At 49.8% G+C, this 18,400-nt stretch overlaps 6 protein-coding genes across 6 annotated transcripts; 3 read left to right on the forward strand and 3 right to left on the reverse strand.

Annotated features, from left to right (window-relative positions):
* Positions 1–1,496: 1,496 nt before the first annotated feature.
* EDB82DRAFT_521147 (Prefoldin) lies at positions 1,497–2,039 on the forward strand (the record flags this gene model as incomplete). Its single annotated transcript, XM_025729694.1, has 3 exons — positions 1,497–1,526; positions 1,620–1,786; positions 1,880–2,039. The coding sequence occupies 3 exons, from the start codon at positions 1,497–1,499 to the stop codon at positions 2,037–2,039; spliced, it is 357 nt and encodes a 118-aa protein (XP_025588894.1).
* A 540-nt stretch (positions 2,040–2,579) lies between these two features.
* EDB82DRAFT_71203 (uncharacterized protein) lies at positions 2,580–4,739 on the forward strand. The gene is made up of 3 exons (XM_025729693.2): positions 2,580–2,706; positions 2,870–4,372; positions 4,443–4,739. Exons 2-3 carry the CDS (start codon positions 2,924–2,926, stop codon positions 4,677–4,679), a joined length of 1,686 nt encoding a protein of 561 aa, XP_025588893.1. The 5' UTR covers positions 2,580–2,706; positions 2,870–2,923; the 3' UTR covers positions 4,680–4,739.
* Positions 4,740–4,775: 36 nt separating this feature from the next.
* On the reverse strand, positions 4,776–7,334 carry EDB82DRAFT_572064 (mitochondrial carrier domain-containing protein; the record flags this gene model as incomplete). The annotated part of the gene is made up of 3 exons (XM_025729692.2): positions 4,776–5,695; positions 5,793–5,843; positions 6,065–7,334. 3 exons carry the CDS (start codon positions 7,332–7,334, stop codon positions 4,800–4,802), a joined length of 2,217 nt encoding a protein of 738 aa, XP_025588892.2. The 3' UTR covers positions 4,776–4,799.
* Positions 7,335–7,699: 365 nt separating this feature from the next.
* On the forward strand, positions 7,700–9,618 carry EDB82DRAFT_489120 (TLC domain-containing protein). The gene is made up of 2 exons (XM_025729690.2): positions 7,700–8,599; positions 8,653–9,618. The coding sequence occupies exons 1-2, from the start codon at positions 8,117–8,119 to the stop codon at positions 9,160–9,162; spliced, it is 993 nt and encodes a 330-aa protein (XP_025588890.1). The 5' UTR covers positions 7,700–8,116; the 3' UTR covers positions 9,163–9,618.
* EDB82DRAFT_489121 (uncharacterized protein) lies at positions 9,619–13,597 on the reverse strand. Its single transcript, XM_025729689.2, has 4 exons — positions 13,168–13,597; positions 11,685–13,098; positions 9,859–11,601; positions 9,619–9,804 (listed from the first exon to the last, which is right to left on the reverse strand). Exons 1-4 carry the CDS (start codon positions 13,363–13,365, stop codon positions 9,779–9,781), a joined length of 3,381 nt encoding a protein of 1,126 aa, XP_025588889.1. The 5' UTR covers positions 13,366–13,597; the 3' UTR covers positions 9,619–9,778.
* A 462-nt stretch (positions 13,598–14,059) lies between these two features.
* Positions 14,060–17,796, reverse strand: EDB82DRAFT_489126 (uncharacterized protein). Its single transcript, XM_065608347.1, has 4 exons — positions 17,624–17,796; positions 16,043–17,511; positions 14,859–15,979; positions 14,060–14,789 (listed from the first exon to the last, which is right to left on the reverse strand). Exons 1-4 carry the CDS (start codon positions 17,628–17,630, stop codon positions 14,408–14,410), a joined length of 2,979 nt encoding a protein of 992 aa, XP_065465734.1. The 5' UTR covers positions 17,631–17,796; the 3' UTR covers positions 14,060–14,407.
* Positions 17,797–18,400: the final 604 nt, after the last annotated feature.

Consider the following 18,400-nt stretch of genomic DNA (forward strand, 5'->3'; position numbering starts at 1 on the left):
TTTATGTTCAAAATATATACAACTACTAGTATCCTGATATGAGTTTGGAAATAATAAGTGATGTGCAAGTTTTGAATGGATTGGTTATTTCTAATCAGTCTTCTGTCTAATGTAAATAGAGAGACAACACTGACTAGAGAACAGATGATACTAGTAGCAATGGAATTTCATTATTAGGCTATAAAGGTAAGTCCATAGATATTATGAGGATAGATGAGTCTAGTCTTACTCCACGACAGGAGTGGCTGATAATGCTTTGTCAAATCTCAGCCTGGTCATACAGGCAAGGCAAATCCTCATACGACAGCTTCCCTGACACCAATTTGAGCATTATGTCCCTTGCTCATTCAGCATCCTTAGTGAAATACCACTCACGTATACTGTTCATAGTATTTTATAATTCTAAAACAGCCTTCTTAGCCCTTTGGTCTTCTCGTCGTCATATAAGTCACGTTCATCTTCTGGTGTAAGTATATAATCCCCTTCATAGCTTATGTCAAACATGCTGTAGGTCAGGATAGCCGCGAGATCTGCGCTTACTATTCTACGGGCCATGCTTCGGGGTTCTTGTTCGATGATAAAACGTAAATAGACAGCGTAAAGAGAAGGCATGGGCGCTGTCTTGTTATCCACAGCGACTTCGACATCGATGTCGAAGGTGTCTCGTTCGCTGCCCAGCAAATTCAAAGCGAACCCACCAATGAAGGCGTGTGGGATTCCATGTCTCTTTAGAACACTCGAACACTCGAGAAGGCACTCGCAGCCTCCTTATTGTAAATATCGACAGCTGACATGATGTTGGCAATGTTCAAAGGGAAATGAGCTAGGAGCTAGGCGTAGATGTTATGAAATCATTAGGTCAGTCAGTGCCTAGGTAAGCTTATGGTATTTAGACTGGACCTTTAGGCTATCTATCTTTATGTTCAAAAGATTAGATATAACCCTTTGATTTTGCAGATAAGGCAGAAAATGGTCAGTTGTTTCAAAGGCATGGCCTTGGCTAGCCCCATTATCAAATTACCTTTTTGGTAACCTAAAGTTTAGACGTCAACCTGCCTGTTACCTCTTGAACTGAAAGATAGAGAATTGCTTGGCAAAATATTATGCGTACAACGGTATTTCCCTCGAAGGAAGATAAAGAATACTTACTAGGTAGCCAGGTGCTCTCTGCGCCTAACGTTACTCGTCGCTTCATCCGCCAACCAAGACGTCAAGCCCTGCATTTAATATTGCTAGCTACTTAAATTTAAATTTATAAAAATTACATATTCCTGATATACTTAATTATTGAAGCAGTAGCTTATTGTACATCATTTATACTTATTTGTGGTTAAAATATAGAAAAATACCAAGCCCGTTTGTTTATACGCTTATCATTTCTATCTTATCTTATCATATACGGCTAGGCCACTACCTATTTTGTACTCTGTACCTCTCCAATACTGACATTCACTCTGTACACCACACTATTATCCCTCTACACCTCACTTAACACAATGTCAATCCCAAACGAAGCTCTTCAAAAGGTATATACTCCCCGGTATTTCCTTTTACCAACCGTACTCTTCATGTTCAGCATTGTCCGATGTAGAGGCCGCTAACGACATTTGGACACTCAGTTGGTGCGGGAGATCGAAAGCCAGGCCTTGGTGGCCCAGCAGCAGATTGGCCTCGCCCGTACACAAATGACTTCAAAGCAGCGCGAACAGCGCCTTGTGAAGCTGACTATGAATGAGATGGCTACTCTTCCTTCTGACGCGGTGGTGTATGAAGGTGTTGGAAAGATGTATGTACCCTTCTCTCCCCGAAACATACCCCTACTGGTCTATCCACTATAGCTCATGGTCCGATGTCTGACTGCTGTTGTAACATTTTCTAGGTTCGTCTCACTGCCTGTAGACTCTCTTCGACAGAAGCTCGAGGGCCAGACGCAAACTTTGGAGGGAGAGGTGGACAAGCTCAGTCAGAGGTTGCTGTACCTGGAAACTACACACAAGAATAGCCGCGAGCATATTGAGCAGATGCTTCGCGCCAAATAAAGCTAGCAATAAAAAGCTTGCAACATGAATCACATACTCAGTTTCATCGTTGCCCTACCTCGATTACTTATTGACCGTGCCAAGTTTTCCTACCTACAAGCATCTCGGCGGCTTGGTTTCATCAAGCGCCAGTTTGCCGCCTTGTCACCCATCTTGCTACCATGAAACCCTACGTCTGCGCCTTAATCAACCCACCAAAGCACCACCATTTACCTCTCAACGTCAACGCGACCACCGAGGGAGGCTGTGGTCACGGGCAGACGCAATGCTGCTTTAGGATGCGATCGTCTCGCGCCTGTAAGACCCAAAGCGTGGCGCCAATCCTAATGAGGAGGGTCGGGGTTGATGAAGCACAGTAGCTCGACAGACGAACATTTTGTTGCCTTCAGCTCGAGGAACCCACCGAGTATTGACACCTCACACTTAGACCAGTTGTTAAGTACAGCACATAACTGTTACCACATTTGATCAGTCCTTAACCTCTCAAATCTCACCGCTGCTTCTACAATGGGACCGCCAAGTTGTGCGACGTATCTACCTAAAACCACATCATATTGCTGACAATCCGAGGAACAAGGGACCATGTTCAGATGGATTTAGCCCCCGCTCAGTTTCAGCCCCCACCCCCTCTTCTTCTCTTAACGCCAGCCCTATAGCAAATAGCCCGGTGAGCGGTTCCCTCCGAACGACGGATGATCCTTGTTATCTGTGGGTTGTGGCTCTTTTATATCAGCCGCTGTCGCTCCTCCTGCTCCTCTTCTGCTTACTTCTTTTTCCTACTCCCCACTATATTTCGTATCTTTACTGACAATCGCTGCTGTTCTTACCAGACTCCAGTCTCAGTATATCGACTTCACTCGGCGAGCTAGTATCTATCTGCCAAGATGAGCCGAAGTAACTACAGTTACGACGACGAGGATGACTACGATGTTCGCTACCAGAAACGTGGACCATCTCCGTCTCCGGCGGCGGGCGTTCGTTATGTCGCAAGTCCTCAACGTCCCCAAAACTATTTCAACGCACCTCCGGGACCCAGCTACCTCGGAGCTGATCGCCTCAATATAACAAGCATACACCGATCTAATTCTCGCTCCCGTTCCCGGGACTACTCCCGAACACGGGAACGCCGTGCAAGCAGCCCGCCAGCTCCAGCTCCTGTGATCATCACCAACAAAATCTATAATGATTTGTCTTCTGATGATGAGGATGATCGTCGCAAGAAGCAAGTATCACGATCGTCTCGCCGGCGACGCTCTCGCTCATCATCGTCATCGTCATCGTCATCATCATCCCGTTCTCGGTCTCGGTCTCGGTCATCTGCATATATGACTCGAGAAGCATGGGAAGCTGAGAAAGCTCGCAAGGAGCTCGAGGACTTGCGAATTGCTACAGCGCGTGAGAAGGATGAGCGGAAATTAGTTAAGCAATTCCGTGATGAGTGGGAGGCCGAACAAGCGCGTAAGGACCTTGAGAAGAACCGGCTCGCTAGCTCCCGTGAGAGAGACGAGCGACAGCGTGAAAAAGACGAACGGAAGCTAGTCAAGGGATACCGTGAAGAGTGGGAAGCAGAGCAGTCCCGCAAAGAGCTTGAGAAGATGCATCTTACTCATACTCGAGAGGAGGAAGAACGGCGACGCCTGAGAGAGATTCGAGAGGAGGAAGAGCTCAAGCAGGCCAAGCGCGAGCTAGAAAAGATCAAGGGCCGCAAAGCTCGTGCAGAGGAGGAAGATCGGATTAAAAAGGACATTGAGCTGAGACGGCTCAAGGAAGAAGACGAGGCCGCAGAAGAGAGGCAACGTCGCGAGAAGGAGGCCAATTCTGCGGTCGAGGATTATAAACGGAGGGAACTCGAACGTATTACAAAAGAGAAGAAACTCAGGGATCAGAAGGAGAAGGAGGCTGCTGAAGCCGTTGAACGCTACAAACAAGCGGAAAAGGATCGCATAGCAAAGGAGAAGGCCGATAAAGATGCCAAAGACAGGGAGTACCAAAAGCGTCTGAAAGAAGATCTCATCAAGTCCGGGCTTGATGACAAAGCTATCGAGGCCATCATGAAGAAGGAAAGGATCAAGAAAGAACAGTCTAATCCTCGGCCTCAACAGCAGCCTCTACCGCACGGGATGCCAGGTCCAGCCCACCAATACGCCCCTGTCAACCAAATTGCCACCATCCCTCCTCATCCAGCCGGCCAATACGCTCCTGTCAACCAAATTGCTAACGTCCCTCCTCACCCAGCTGGCCAGGTTGCTCGCCCAACTTATACACGCATGGCTCGGCGTCACTTGTCCATCGAGTCATTGCGTGAGTTTGGTGTTGAATTCGACTTTGATGCGGTACGGAACCATATGATGGACAAAGTCCAAGTAATTCACGCATGACACGATGAGCTTACTTTACTTCTAGGATCCTGACTACGTACTCATCCGACGCTGGGTTCCCGAATGGGAACAGGATCGACTATGGAAACACACCAAGCTAATCCGTGAGAAGCGGAGCAAGATGCTTATGGTCGAGGAGAAGAGACACGGAAGGGATGAGCCAGAGTTTGAGTGGGTACGCAAAAAGTCAGATAAGCACAGCCGTCGCAGAAGCAAATCGCCTTCGCTTCTAATGTACTTGGCCGGTGTGCGCCCGGCGTAAGATCGGAAGACTAGACATTGACCTCGAGCGGAACCTTTTATATTATATTGACTAAGTGGCAATGCTCTATTTGTACTTTAGTGGTGAGGTTTTGATACAGTTATTGTACACAATATATAGTTACTTCGCTCCAGCTCGACGGATTAACTCTTCGTAAACAGTCCAGGCCAGTGCCGAACTCATAGCTTTGCGACTCATTCGTAAAGCAAGGCCATCCCACAACGATCGAACGCCCTCTTGCGTCACCATTTTATACCATGCATGCCATATATTCTTGTACTCCAACGGCTGTAACTGAATACGAGTTTTGACCGCATCGAAGGGGTTTGAAACTATCGAGCATGCTGCGCCGGCGAGCATCGCAGAGGTGAAGTTGACTGAGCTGGCCAGCGTAGCTTGCATCCTAGTCTGCCCGTCACCAGAAGCGGCAGGCTTGGACGCCAGAGCTCCGAGCCGTGACTTGAGCATTTCGTAGAAAAGCACGTACATGCCAGCATATGGTGCATCTCGCAGCGCAGTGGCTCCGAATCCAGAAAAGAAACCACGCAAGCCATGAGTCCGGCGGATGTCAACCGCGGCAGACATGATGGAGGAATAAGAGTAAAGGCTGGACTCGAAGCGAACTTTTATCACAGTAAGTGGCATCAGGACAAAGCCAGCAAAAGTCCTTGCGACTGCGCCCGATATCAGGTTGCCTGAGTTCGTCAACGACGGGAGCACTGATGAACGGCCTTGTGTCTGGAGACGACGACCAAGAATGCCCGTCTGATGCGCATGTTGACGTATGGCGTTCAGTGACGTGAAATAGAGGGCTGAGCCAAACCCGGTCCTCAGTGCCGAGGGAACAGTGCCTCTCCAGAGCGACTGCACCAGGCTTGAGGATTTCTTCAGTTCGCGCAAAGTAGCAACAAGTGATGAGCTTCTAGACTGTTGTACTCGTGTTTTAAGAAGATCTAACGGCTGCAATAGAACGGCTGAGGTTACACCAGAGCCAAGACCAGATACAAAGTGACGGGCTGTGAAGGTGTCAGATTGTGAATCCCGACGTCGATCAAGACCGGTCCGCGCCGAGAGGCCCGGTCCTTGGAACCAGACGGTGGAGACAAGGCATACCTGAATTGGCCGGCCGCGAAGCTCTTTTTTCGGTCATTGGAGACGATACAGCTGCATCGTTATGTTGAGCTGACGAGCTAGCAATTGAAATACCCATGGCCAGTCACAGACTTGAGCCACACGTCGAAGGGATTGAGTGAGTGACATGACGAGATAAAATCGGGCTAAAAAGGGCAGACCCCGTTGAAGGAATCGGCCCCGCTTTGGTGCATCTAGCACGTGTTGGTAAAGAATGGCCATGTGTAGTACCGGATGACACACTCAGTTCACACCAGCGCCAACGCCACTTGTCCCAGTGCCGACACCAGCCTGACTGCCCCGATGGTAATCGCCTATGACAGATTCGAGACGTCCGGCCAAGAGACGATGGCGTTTGACAAGCTCGACCCATTCAACGCCGCCGATCGAGGCCAGGAGAAGGCCAAAGTCGGCGCCAAGTCTTCCCAAGCTTCCAGCGCAGTAAAGCACTTGTGTCAAGATGCTCTCTCTCGATGTCTGATCTTTGACGGTGGGAAGGTAGGTGCGTAGGGTTTCCACAAGCATCTCAACCATGTGCAAAGGGAAATTGGCCATTGGGGACGGCAAGGTTCCCAGAGGGTCCTCACTGCTGACCGCCTGGGGTGAGAAACTTGAATTTATACTCTTAAACACGGAGACAATACTGAAGCTCTGCTCGCGGAATATTTCGATGAACCGCTTCAGGTAGCGCTCCGTTTGTTGGCCGCCCGACCATGTGGTTGTAGCCTTGTCCTTCCTAAGTCTTTCCTCGTCTGCTAAATCTCGTAAAGGCTCCAGTGCTTCCAAAGTTTCCAAAAGCGTTGATAGACGGCAGACCAAAAATACGGCTGGAAGTGCGTCCTCTGTCGAGGCGTCAGTGACAAGCTCGGGGACGATGCGTTTCAGCCAGCCCATGGTTCTGACAGCTGCAGCGAGCTTGAGGTTTGGCGCCCTGAGTGTTCCAATAAGATCTGCTGCCATTTGCCGAATAGCAGCATCTGCCTCTTCCATTACCGATGCTACGAGCGGTGAATCTGGGTAGAGGGAAGCAAGACGGCGGACATGAGCGTAGAGCTCGAGCGTGGTGGAATGATTGACTGGGGCGGTTGAAACAGCAGACGAGAGAAGCAGGGGCATCTCCATGACATCGACTAGTCGTTCGGAGTTTCGAAGCAATAGCAGAGTCTGTTTCCTTCGGGCAAGCAGCTTGCTGTCGCTAGCCTTACCAAAGGCTGACGAGAAGTGTTCAGCCTGAGCATCTAGACGAGGTACTGCTTGGACGAGATCGGAAGCTCGCTGGGCTAGCGTCGGGAGAGAGTTCCTTAAGGAAGCATGACTGGCTGCTGAATCGACGATGGGTTTATGAGATCTTTTCGAAAGAGCTTGTATAGCGAGGAGTAGAGAATGCGACGTCTGGGATAGGACTTGGGGCTCCGTTGTTTGCAAAAAGCTGGATTGTCGCTCGGCAAGGTATGTGAGATACTCCAGAGCAGCTGGGTCGTTTGTCTGTTCAGGGGCCAGCAACTCCCTCAGAGCTTCGGCCATGATGGATCGTAAGTCGTATGGGTACGTGACACGATGCGATGCAATGCGACTGATGTTCGAGTTCGTTTCGCGCCAATAAGGATACAAATGTGTTACTAGACACGAGCTGTGTTAGACTCGAGTCATGCGAAAATAAGCAATGTATATGCCTTTTTTTATCAAGCTTCCGCACAAGACCCAGTAGCAGGTGGTGACTGGACTTGGTCGACGTCAAGGATGATCGGGTGCTCTTATGAATGATGTGGCAGCTGGACTGCAGTACCTAGACTAAAGGGAGCTGATTTAATGTGGTGGGGTTGTACTGCAGAACAATGGTGGCACCCTCTGACATCAAGTAACTCACTATAAGTAAAAAAACCTCACAGGTGATTGCTTACCCCAATCCCAACGTCTAGGCCATAGAGCAATTTAAACCTATCAAAGTGGCCGTTATACATTAATTCTTCCTCAAAAGGTTGCGGCACGGTACGAATCACGGATTAAGATACAAAGACAGATATACATAGGTAAGCACTGAGTGAGTGCTTCGTAGATCTAAGACGGACCCTCCCAGCGGACCCTTACCCGTGGTTGTCCCACGTGAGCTTCCCCCAACAGACGTGATACCTGCTAACCTGCTAGAGTACGGGCACTTAAGTTACTGCAATGGAAGCATAACTTGGTTCACATCGCGTTGCCTCGGTCTCTTTCTCTCTTTACATCCTCGCCCTCTCTTCTGGCAAATTTGAGATTGGCCTCGATCTTCCCTGCACCAACCATCGAAGCAGCTCACGCAAACCATCATGAAAGACCCATTTCCTTTGCCGCCTATTGCATGGCTGTCCGAGAAGGTACAGCCTTTTGCCGACTACTTCGATCTTCCGACTCTACCATTACACGTTCACGAAGTCCTTGCCGCCGCGCTGCTATACTCCGTTATATTTTGGCCAATCTCGCCATGGATCTCAAATCTTCTAGCTCCGGAGCACTACTCCAAGCTGTCCCGCAAGCGACGTCTCAACTGGGATGCTCATGTTGTTTCCATGGTCCAGAGCTGCTTGATTAATGCCCTGGCTATATGGGTCATGTTTGTCGATACCGAGATGAGCAACATGAACTGGGAGGAGCGCATTTGGGGTTACACTGGTGGCGCTGGCTTTATCCAAGCCCTTGCCGCTGGGTACTTTCTCTGGGATCTCGTCGTTACCAGTCTGAACTTCGATGTCTTTGGTATAGGAACACTCGCGCATGCGATTGCTGCGCTGCTTGTGTACTCACTGGGATTCGTACGTCCGCTTCATGTTTCATGGGACCGTGAACACTAACATATATTCTACAGCGCCCCTTTCTCAACCACTACGCCTGTGTCTTTATCCTTTGGGAACTTTCTACCCCATTCCTCAACGTTCATTGGTTCATGGACAAGCTCAACATGACCGGTACCAAGGCGCAGTTGTATAACGGTATCGCCCTCCTGTTCACTTTCTTCTCCTGCCGCCTTGTATACGGAACATATTCTTCCTTCCGTGTCTACCGCGACGTGTGGTCTGCCATCAACGTAAACCCTGACACAAAGGCTCTCATGATGCCCACCATGTCGTTCGCTCACCCAGACTCTACGGTACCTATGTGGATTGGAGTTGCGTATTTGGCAAGCAACGTTACTCTGAACAGTCTCAACTTTTACTGGTTCTTCATGATGGTTCGCGCCGTCCGGAAGCGCTTCGATCCGGCTTCCGAGTCACACGAAAAGGTTGAAGAAAGCCCTATTACCGAGGCCGAGATTAACTTCTCGTCTGTGGCAACAGGGCAATCCAAGGCCAGTGGCGGTCGTCGACGAAAGGCTTGAACGAGTTGAGAGCAATGGCAACATATATCTGCGCATAGTCTAGCGTCCATTTTCCCAGTATTCGGGTACCAACGCCTGCTTTGATCTTCTTTTGCCCCAGTCCTGGTCCCCGGGTTTATGCATCAGTTGGTCAATATTCGCCATGATTTCACTTGCTGAAGAGGAAACGTAAGTGACAATAAAAGCCTTGCTGAACCTAGCTAGGCTCGCAGTCACTGTGTGCTTACAGCTGATCTTGGAGCTTACGTCAAGTCTTTTGGCAAGGTACGGAGTGTAGGATGGTTTTTGCTTTCGCATTCTCTGTTTTGTCTTTTGCATTTGGTTGTTTGATCGATCTATCAAAGAGCAACGATATGATGTTGAGGATTGTCACATGTTTAGATATCAACGCATGGTTTTGCATAGACTTATAGATTAAGATATGAGAACAAACTGATCCAGGTTAGCCGGGAGCAGTCATGAATATAGTACTATTATTCTGCGCTCGACTCTAAGGCGATCCTGCCTGATAAAGTCAACGCACGCATACAAGATATGAAGAGATGTGTCCAGAGTATTCGCCAGATTGCAAAACGACGCGGCCACTAACGTCCAATTGTTACAGGCGATTCCTGAATCAGAATCCAAAAGGATTTTGGGGAGCTATGAATAATGTCAGCATTGTGCAGCACAAAGTAGCTGGGAACATCGACTTACTTGCTTGCGACAGGTTGGCCCTTCGCCCCGTCGCTTGAGGAGCCAACTTCTTAGCGTCATTTGTCACGCCAAATCGAACAGGAGGAGCTGGTCCAGTTTGCTGTGGTTGCAGAGGCTGGAGGGTTGGCGCGTTGTTCATGCCGCCCATGTTACCCATGTTCGACATTCCAGTTGCTTGAGGAAGCAAACCAGGCATGCCAGTTCGCTGTGGTTCAAGAGCGGGCGGCAGATAGCTGTTGATGCCTCCAGTAGGGGCACCGTACATCGACTGCGTGGCAGGGAACGATTGTTGGAAACCAGTGGGTTGAGCTTGCATCGGCATGAACTGGTTCTGTCCCTGCATCCCTGTCATCATCGGTTGCATAAATTGTCCAGGGCCAGTTTGGAAAGGCATCTGTCCGGGGACTTGCTGTCCAGGGAATCCAGTCATGCTGGGCTGCATTTGTTGAAGGGGTTGCTGTTGCTGCATTTGAGCCGTGTATTGCTGTTGCAAGCGAGCTTGCGTAAGATCACTCAGGCTCTGGCCAGGAAGAGCAACTTGACCCTGCAGGGCACCTGTCATCTGGGGCATCATGGGAGGAGGCGCGAAACCGCTTGGCTGAGCTGACAGTGGTGCAGAGAGGGGCCGCTGAGGTGGAGGCGGGACAAGAGAGCCCCCGGAGGACGCTTGTGGCGGAGTAGGGCGTTGCCTTGCTTGCGCGACAGATGTGAAGAACGACGGGGTAGCCCCGGTTGGTGCTGAGGAGGTCGGCTGCGCAGAGATGACAGGTGCCTGAGGGGGGGCCGGTGCTGGTGCTGGTGCCGGTGCTGGTTCTGTCCTGGTGGGTTCGAGGGGTGTTGACAGCAGAGATAGCTCTTGCATGGAACCAGTCAGTGCTGGAGGAAGTGGTGATGCAGGTGCTGGCTCAGGGGCAGGCTTTTGGCTCGTTTCAGCAGGAGGCTGTGGCGATTGTTGCTTGCTCGGCTTGACATTCCAAGCGTCGTCATCGAAACCAGTACTAGCTGCTTGACGGGGCTCGGAATTCTTGTTTGAGGGGCTTGCCGGTGAGGGCGACTTAGCACCGTCTTCGCCATTCTTAGACGAATCGCCTCGGGAGAAAGCACTGGCGTCAACAACATCGCTTGTTTGCACTGCTGGTGCAGGACGGCCCTTGCGAGTGTTATTTCGCAATGCACCGCCAGGACCAGAGAACAAGCCCCCTTCACCATCAGCCGCATCAGCTGCTCCTCTCTTCCCACCGCGATTACGGCCATACTTCGCATCCAAAGTACGCATGACCTTGATAATGTCACCCTCGCGAATCCCGAGGGTTCTCAGCGAGGTGGCATCAACATCGGGAAGCACACTCTCGTCCATAGAGTCCTTAACAAATGCTTGTGCATAACGCTCACACAAGCCCACAGCAACCTCGCAGGAGAGGAAGAATTGAAACCAATCGTAGTCGGACTTCGGATCTTTGTCTATAGTCGCACCAGCTGTGGGACTTCGTTCCGGGGATTTCTTTTCGGCAGACCTGGCTCGCTTGACGTCGGCCAGCGGCTTGTCGTCTTCCAAGGATATACCTGTGAAGTTTTCAACATACTCTAGATCTTCGCGTGACATCTTTGTGATAGGCACTGCAATCTTGACACCGTTCATTTTGTGCAAATGAATCTTGCCATCCTTAAGTCCAAGGAATTGGGCTTCCACGCTGAAAGAGCGGGATCGGTCGGTCCAGGTGCGAACCTTGGACGAGTCCGGTTCTAAGAAGTCAAGTCAGAAATATGATCGAAGTCGAGGGATTCGCTACCGTGTATAGAGCACGATGCGTAGTAATACCACTTACTGGATTTTGATCGGCTTTGGTTACCGCTGTCGTTTCGTTCATTTTCTCGACGACTCCGCTGTTGTCCCGAATTACTACCAGTTTCTCGTGCTGTGAGGCTGCTGCCCCTTTCCGGGAGAGGCATTCCCGGTCCTACCTGCTGAGGTTCTTTGCCAGCCTGTATGGCTGCTTTTGTCAATCTGATTTCTTCGAGACGGTTTTGTTCGACGAGTGACTTGGCCGAGTTGATGCCGCCAGACGAAGGCGAGGCGACGGAGCCTGTAATTTCAATATAGCTGCTGGGAACCACTCCTTCTTTACCATTCTTGAGCCGGCGAACTTGCCACCACTCTTCGCTCTTGGTATCATCAAGAACAAACACATCGTCTCCAACTGCGACAGTGACCTCGTCGTCGCCTTGGGCCATGAAATCATATAGAATCTGCCCCTTCTTCAAACCACTGCCACCACTGCTGCCTTGATTTCCTATAATTGTTTCACGCAGATCTCCGAAACGCACGGCACCAGCCAACTCACCCAGCATACTAACGATCTCCTCTGCGGTATCTTTTGCCCCGGCGTGAAAGTCGACACTCTTGCTTGGGCGTACAAGCTCCATAAAAACATGCTTTCCCTCTCGAGAGTAATGTGTCATGCGGTCGGCAGTCCATTCTTGAGAAGGCCCATCGGAAGCATGTTCAGGAGCAACCAATATCATACCTGTCAGAAGATTAATTCCAAGAGTTGTAGGCATTTTCTTCTTCTTGCCCATAACAGAGATCATTTCGTTGATGTTGTACATGTGGAAGCCGCCAGGGGTCCGCTCGACATCTTGGCGTCGGTCTGGGTCTATATGGCTTTGTTGAAAGCTGCGGTTGTATGCGGGAGAGGGAGGTTCGTCATAAGAAGGCGATGGCGGAGCGGGAACCCTTGGTCGGGCGGGTAGGGTTGGCGATCGGATAGGCTCATCCTCAGCTTCAGGGGGTTCGCTGAAGGTGACGGATGCGCGAGGTGGCTGTCGCGGAGCTGCGGGTGGCTGTTGCGGAGTTGCGGATGGCTGAGATTGTTGAGAAACCGACCGGTTGTGCATTACACCCGCAATAGCAGCGGCAGGATTTGGGGGAGGAGACGCAGTTTCGTTCGGTAGGTCCGGAGATGCCGCCTCTGGTTCAGGCTCAGAGATTGAAGGTGCTGGCGGTCTAGAGGGAAGCGCCGGCGGTGGTGATGGCAAAGGAGGTTGAGCAGTTTCGGCAGCTGCTCCCATCTCGATATAGTTTGAAGGGACGAAGCCATACTCGCCGTCCAGACCGGTCAAGATCCAGTCAGGATCCGACGTATCGTAGACGTTCAGAATAGCATCCTCGTGGAATGACAGTTCCTCATCAGTCTGACGCGTATAATCGAAGAGAGCTCGAGCATGTTCTACAGGTTGGGCCTTGAAAAGTAAAGAAGACAGTTTAGTACCAATGCTGTAGACGTCGACGGATTATTCGAGATAGCTTACCTCCTCGACATAATTACCAGGAATGAGGCCGGTTGGCTCTTCCTCGTCGTCCGCCCCGGCCTTCTTCTTTGCCTTCCACCAGCCATCGTCGCCATTCTTGTCCAGAATATAAAGCAAGTCCCCATCGTTGATGGCGAGCTCACCCTGGGCTTGGGGCACGTAGCCGTAGAGAGCCCGATACACTCCCAGGAACCCCATGTCGAAAGGTGGTGAATTGGCTGTGACAACTGCACCGTTACGTGTAGGCTTCGATACAGGTTCCCTTGAAGTTAGCTACAGGGAAGGATTGAGGCGAATGGAGAAGGGGGCTGGTTGGAAACAAAACGCGGCGGCGATGCGATGCGATGCGATGCGAAGTGACGCAGTGCGTCGTTTGTCTGAGGAGCAAGCAAGTAACGACTAGATCGAGGCAGGTATACCTACCGTCCTGTCTCCCTACTAAGTTAAGCCTAATAACTCGTAGCTCCACTATGTGTTAATTGCACTGGAGCAGTTGGGGTCCAAAAACAGTGGAACAGCAACCGACGTTACCGTATGGGGCTGGTATACATAAAATTCCATCATACCTAGGTTGTGCAGTAGGTACAACGATTTTCATTTATACAAATCTATAATATTTTATTGTGATGGGATATTCACCTGGAAGACCTCGGCCCAGTTAGTTTTGCATTTATATGATACTTGGATACAACTTGTTAGTACCTAATCGAATAGAGGAGACTACGAAGTAGACTGACTGACTGAACAATGTCTCCTTTATCCTGGTCACGCAGCGGACAAGCAGGTTGGGCTTAAATTCTCCCCAGAAGTAGTACGCTGTTGAATAGTAGGTAACGTCAACTATCTAGGAAGTGGGTGCAAAATTTGGCGATGCTACCCTGTGCCCTGTATCAGACTCAAGCTCTAGGGTCAGAGACACAAATGACAACAAGCAAGGCCTTTTTATTATAATATGTCCTGTACTTCAAAGGGTTCTCTTTTATAATTCAGCGCTTGTTTCTGGTTTATCCATCGCTCAAACTTTCCACGCCTTCTTCAATGTTGCTTACAACACTTTCAAACAACTACCAAACTAGCGATGAGTTCGGCATGGCAGTAATGCCAATTTACAAGTATCACCGTCTATCCCTTGTGAAGCCTGGGACGTTTATTCATTCAATCTATCCAACGCCAGTAATATATTCGTAATATTCTACGCCCTTCAGAATTAAACCATGGTCGTGGCAGATCAAGACCAAGATCAAGTCTCTGGACCGAAAACATCATCTGCAGTGTCCCTGTCATCACTAGCTTGGGCCAGGTTCCGCATGCTACCAGTACGGTGACCTCGAGTAAAAATGCCCGGGAACATTCTTGGGTCGCTTCCCGAGAGATGGTGATCTGCCATACCGTCACTGGGCCATGTCTGTTCTCGAGTAGCTGACAATCCAATCTGTGATGCGACCTTCGTGATCCCAGCTGGAGGAGACATCTCAGGATCGGCAGTTTCGTTGCCCGCCGACAGGCCCATACCAGAAACCTGTCCAGTTATGGACGCCACTGATTCTGACATTTTTTTTCCGTTGCCAGTAGCTTGCGTCGGGGGTTCGTTTGTAGCGTTATAGGTGACATATTTCGACAGTCTGCAGCCTTACACATCAGTGCCATGTCACTCAAACAATAGAAGGGGAAGTTTGAGTGTTGTAACTTACACATCTCGCTCTTGCATCAGGGTGAAGTAACGGAATTCCTCTCGCCGGTCAGGAACATTCGTCTTGACCATGGAATTTCCTTCTTTTCCTGGCTTATTGCAGCCACGTCCCAACCAATGCTCTTTGATGGACAGCTCATAGCCACTTTGCTTGACAGAATTCTTAGCCAACTCACACATGTCGACCGAGTTAAGCTTGTAGATTTGCGCCGCAACAGCGTATTCCTCGATCAGTGGTTCCTTTGTGAAAGCAAACTGCAAAGGGTCATCCGTTGACAGTGAGACGTTGAGGCCTCTCTTGAAGTACTGGTGAAAAGGGTTCCGCTCATAAGCCAGAAACAGAGCATTGTTACTCAACGGCGACATGGCGATGCCAATCTGGTCCAAGTAGAAGATGTACTGGAGAAGAGGCACTTTCCGAAGAAGAAGTCCATGACTAATGCTATGGCAACACAAGGCGGCAACAGCCAAGTGTTCGCTGTCACCAGCTTCTCCACAGTGAGGCCGTAACACAAGTGTGTTGAACCCGCGCTTCTTTCGCCAGTAGTTCAAGGATACCAAGTTAGAGTAGAGGTAGTAGATCCAGTAGCTGTAAGGGGGGTTCTGCTTGGTATCCCAGACTTTTGGCACAGGAAATTTCTTAAACAAACGACGCTCCACCTTGCTTTCATCATCGACACTGTCAAACCCGATTACTCGTTGAAGGAAGATATGAAGTTTTGGATGGCTGGACGGGTCCTTGGTAACTTCGAAGAGTGGCTGGAAGACATTCTTAACTACCTGTTCGAATGTCTCCATCAAACCACTGGCTTTATAAACGTCGTACAGGCGAGGGATCTGGATAAGCCATCGAACGTTGTGGGAGAAGAGTTTGTTGTCAACCACCCAGGCGGCGAGCTTGTCCCATTCATCTATAGATTTGCCGTAGATGGAGATGCGCCACTCCACCATTTGGTACTTGCTCGATTCCAGATCTGAAATGACCTCTTTGGTGATCTCTGCAAGGTAACGGCCATGAATGAAATTATCCGTCTTGAGGAAGATAGTTCGGAGACGAGACTCCCCAACTGGGTTGTATTTAAGGTTAAACTTGTCGAATCGATGGAATGAATCAGTGTGAGCCTGAAGTTGTTAGTTGCGTGTCTCTCAAGAGTCGACTTTTTTTGAGTCAGAAGTAAGCCTTACATGCATATCCAAAGTATCGATACTCAAGTCGTAGGCAGTCAAATTAATACTAGCGAAGACCTCAGCCAAAGTCAGATGCCTTCCATCACGGAATAAGACAACTTCGTTGGGAAACTTCTTCATCTTGCTCTTGATGAAGCGTAGCAGATGCTTCTGGTTCATGCATGCAGAATGATGAACGTGGGTGTCGACCTTTCGGACATTATAGAAATCTCTATGAGGAACCTTCTTGCTGTCGGCTGTTTCTTGATATTCATTCAAGAGGACATATAGGTTGAATTTGCCCTCAAGGTATTGAAGACGTCGAAATGCAAAGCTCTTGCTGGGTCCGTCAGAAGACACGTCCAGGATGTCGTCCAGATCCATATAGAACTCTCTGATGGTGGGAACCTGAATCGCAGGTGCATGCGCATTATCGTTTTCAAAGACTTGATAGACTCCGCTGTCATCCAGCTTGTACGAACGTCCATCGTTCCCAGGTAGAGGCAATACATCTGCCATGTCAAAGTCTTCTCCGATATCCTGACCCGGTTTCCGCCTTCTTGCCGATCGCTTGCCCTCGTGGTGATCGTGAGGCACATCTTTGGGTGCAGATCCAGATGCTTCCTTCGCTCCATTCGTACCAGCATTCTCCTGGCCAGGCACATGTTCCGTGGTGCTTGTTGCCTGTCTTGAAGATTGTCGCCACGCGGGCTCAGGTGGAGGGGGATAGATTTCCCAATTTTGATCATCTCTCGGGTTATCGTCTGGGCCCTGGTTAGAAAGTGAGACATATTTGCGCCTGAGATCCAGGATTCTCTGGATATTTTTCGAGATGGCACTCAGTTCCGACGTGATATGAGGTTCAGTGTCGAAAAGACCGCCAGAAGGTAGGCCGTTACTAGAGCCATCAGGAAGTCGCGGGTCTTGGGCTACCTGAGGTACATGAGAGAAGGTAGAAGAATCATTTGGTGGAAATGAGACATGCTGCGCTTCTTCCACTTTTGTAGGCGATTGAGTGAAACCCGTGGGGTCAATGGCAGGATTCGGCATCTCCAGGCCTGGAGGGAAGGAATCAACTCGGCGACCACTCGAGTCTAGCACCAAAGAATCGGCACCATACTCAGTCGCAGGGCGAGAACCAGAATTGAGAAAAGGGCTCTGAGGTATAGATTGGATGCCAGCCCCACCAGCGCCTCGCACATCGGCCTTGTTTCGGTGGTAGAAGTATTTTGCGTCCGTCTGGCTCATCTGACGCTCGGCGACAGGATCATAAAACGTGGTTCGCTTTGGCAGGTCGCGAAGAAGCATTCCATCTTCGAGCTCTTCGGCGTCGTCCCCGTTGTGCGAGCCCGCATCAGATACAGCGTCTTTGTGCGAGGCGCCATGGCCAGCTGCACCACCATCTCTGGTCTCGTCTACCTCCTCATCTGACTCCCGTGCTCGTACATCAAGCGCGGTTGATTCGCTTTCTTCGAAGATAGGACCGCCTGCGATATTCGTTTGGTCAGCAGACTTTCCAGTTACTGCAGTCGTTATCAAAGACCGTGATATCGGATTGGCGTAGCAGAGGAGGGGCAGGTCGGGCTGTGAGTTACGTACCAGGCATGGCCGTTCCTCGATCAAGTATCTTTCTTCTTTTTAATTGAACGTCAAAGCTATAATCGAAGGCCTGACCTGATGAACAAGGTCTTGTGCTCTTTGATCCAACACAGTCCAGGTATTCACAATGGGCTACTGTTTTTCAGAATGACAGAAAGAGCGTGCCCGCAGCGAGAAAGGAAAAGGCAATGGGACCTGAGGATCCTGTGAAAATGATACTACTACAAAGGTACTAAGGTATGACGGTGTGACGCACCAGGGTTTCCAGCGGGCCTTGGTGGGACAATGCGTTGGTGGAACTGACCTGCCTCTAAAGTTCCAGTGAGCTAAACCCGTTAAGGCATCTACAAAGTAAGTGTAGATACAGGTATCGAATTGAAGCTCTGCGCGATAGCTGGAAAAGCCACCAAGTCACCCATATCACCAACCCTTTCCGAGTAAGGAGATGTAGTAAACAATCCCGGTAGTCTAGGCTCTAGTTATAAGCGGGGAGAGTACGTAATCAAGCGAGATGTGACAAAGAACAACCGTTAAAGACAGCGTCTTGGACACATATGAAGTAAGTATAAACAATAGTTTCATCCGTACAAGCTGTTACCTTCAGTTCAAAGTGCACGATGTAGACGATGTAACGCGAACGTTTTATCTCTCCGATTGTTCAGCTCCACTCCTTGGAACCCGGTATATCGTTCCGTGTTAATGTCATATTTTGTACCCAGGCCATTGGGTCAACCTACCCAGGTCCCTGGTCATTGATGGAACACCCTGCCTCTAGTT

This window comes from Fusarium venenatum (assembly GCF_020744135.1).
Source record: "Fusarium venenatum strain MPI-CAGE-CH-0201 chromosome Unknown EDB82scaffold_1, whole genome shotgun sequence".
Classification (NCBI taxonomy): Eukaryota; Fungi; Ascomycota; class Sordariomycetes; order Hypocreales; family Nectriaceae; genus Fusarium; species Fusarium venenatum.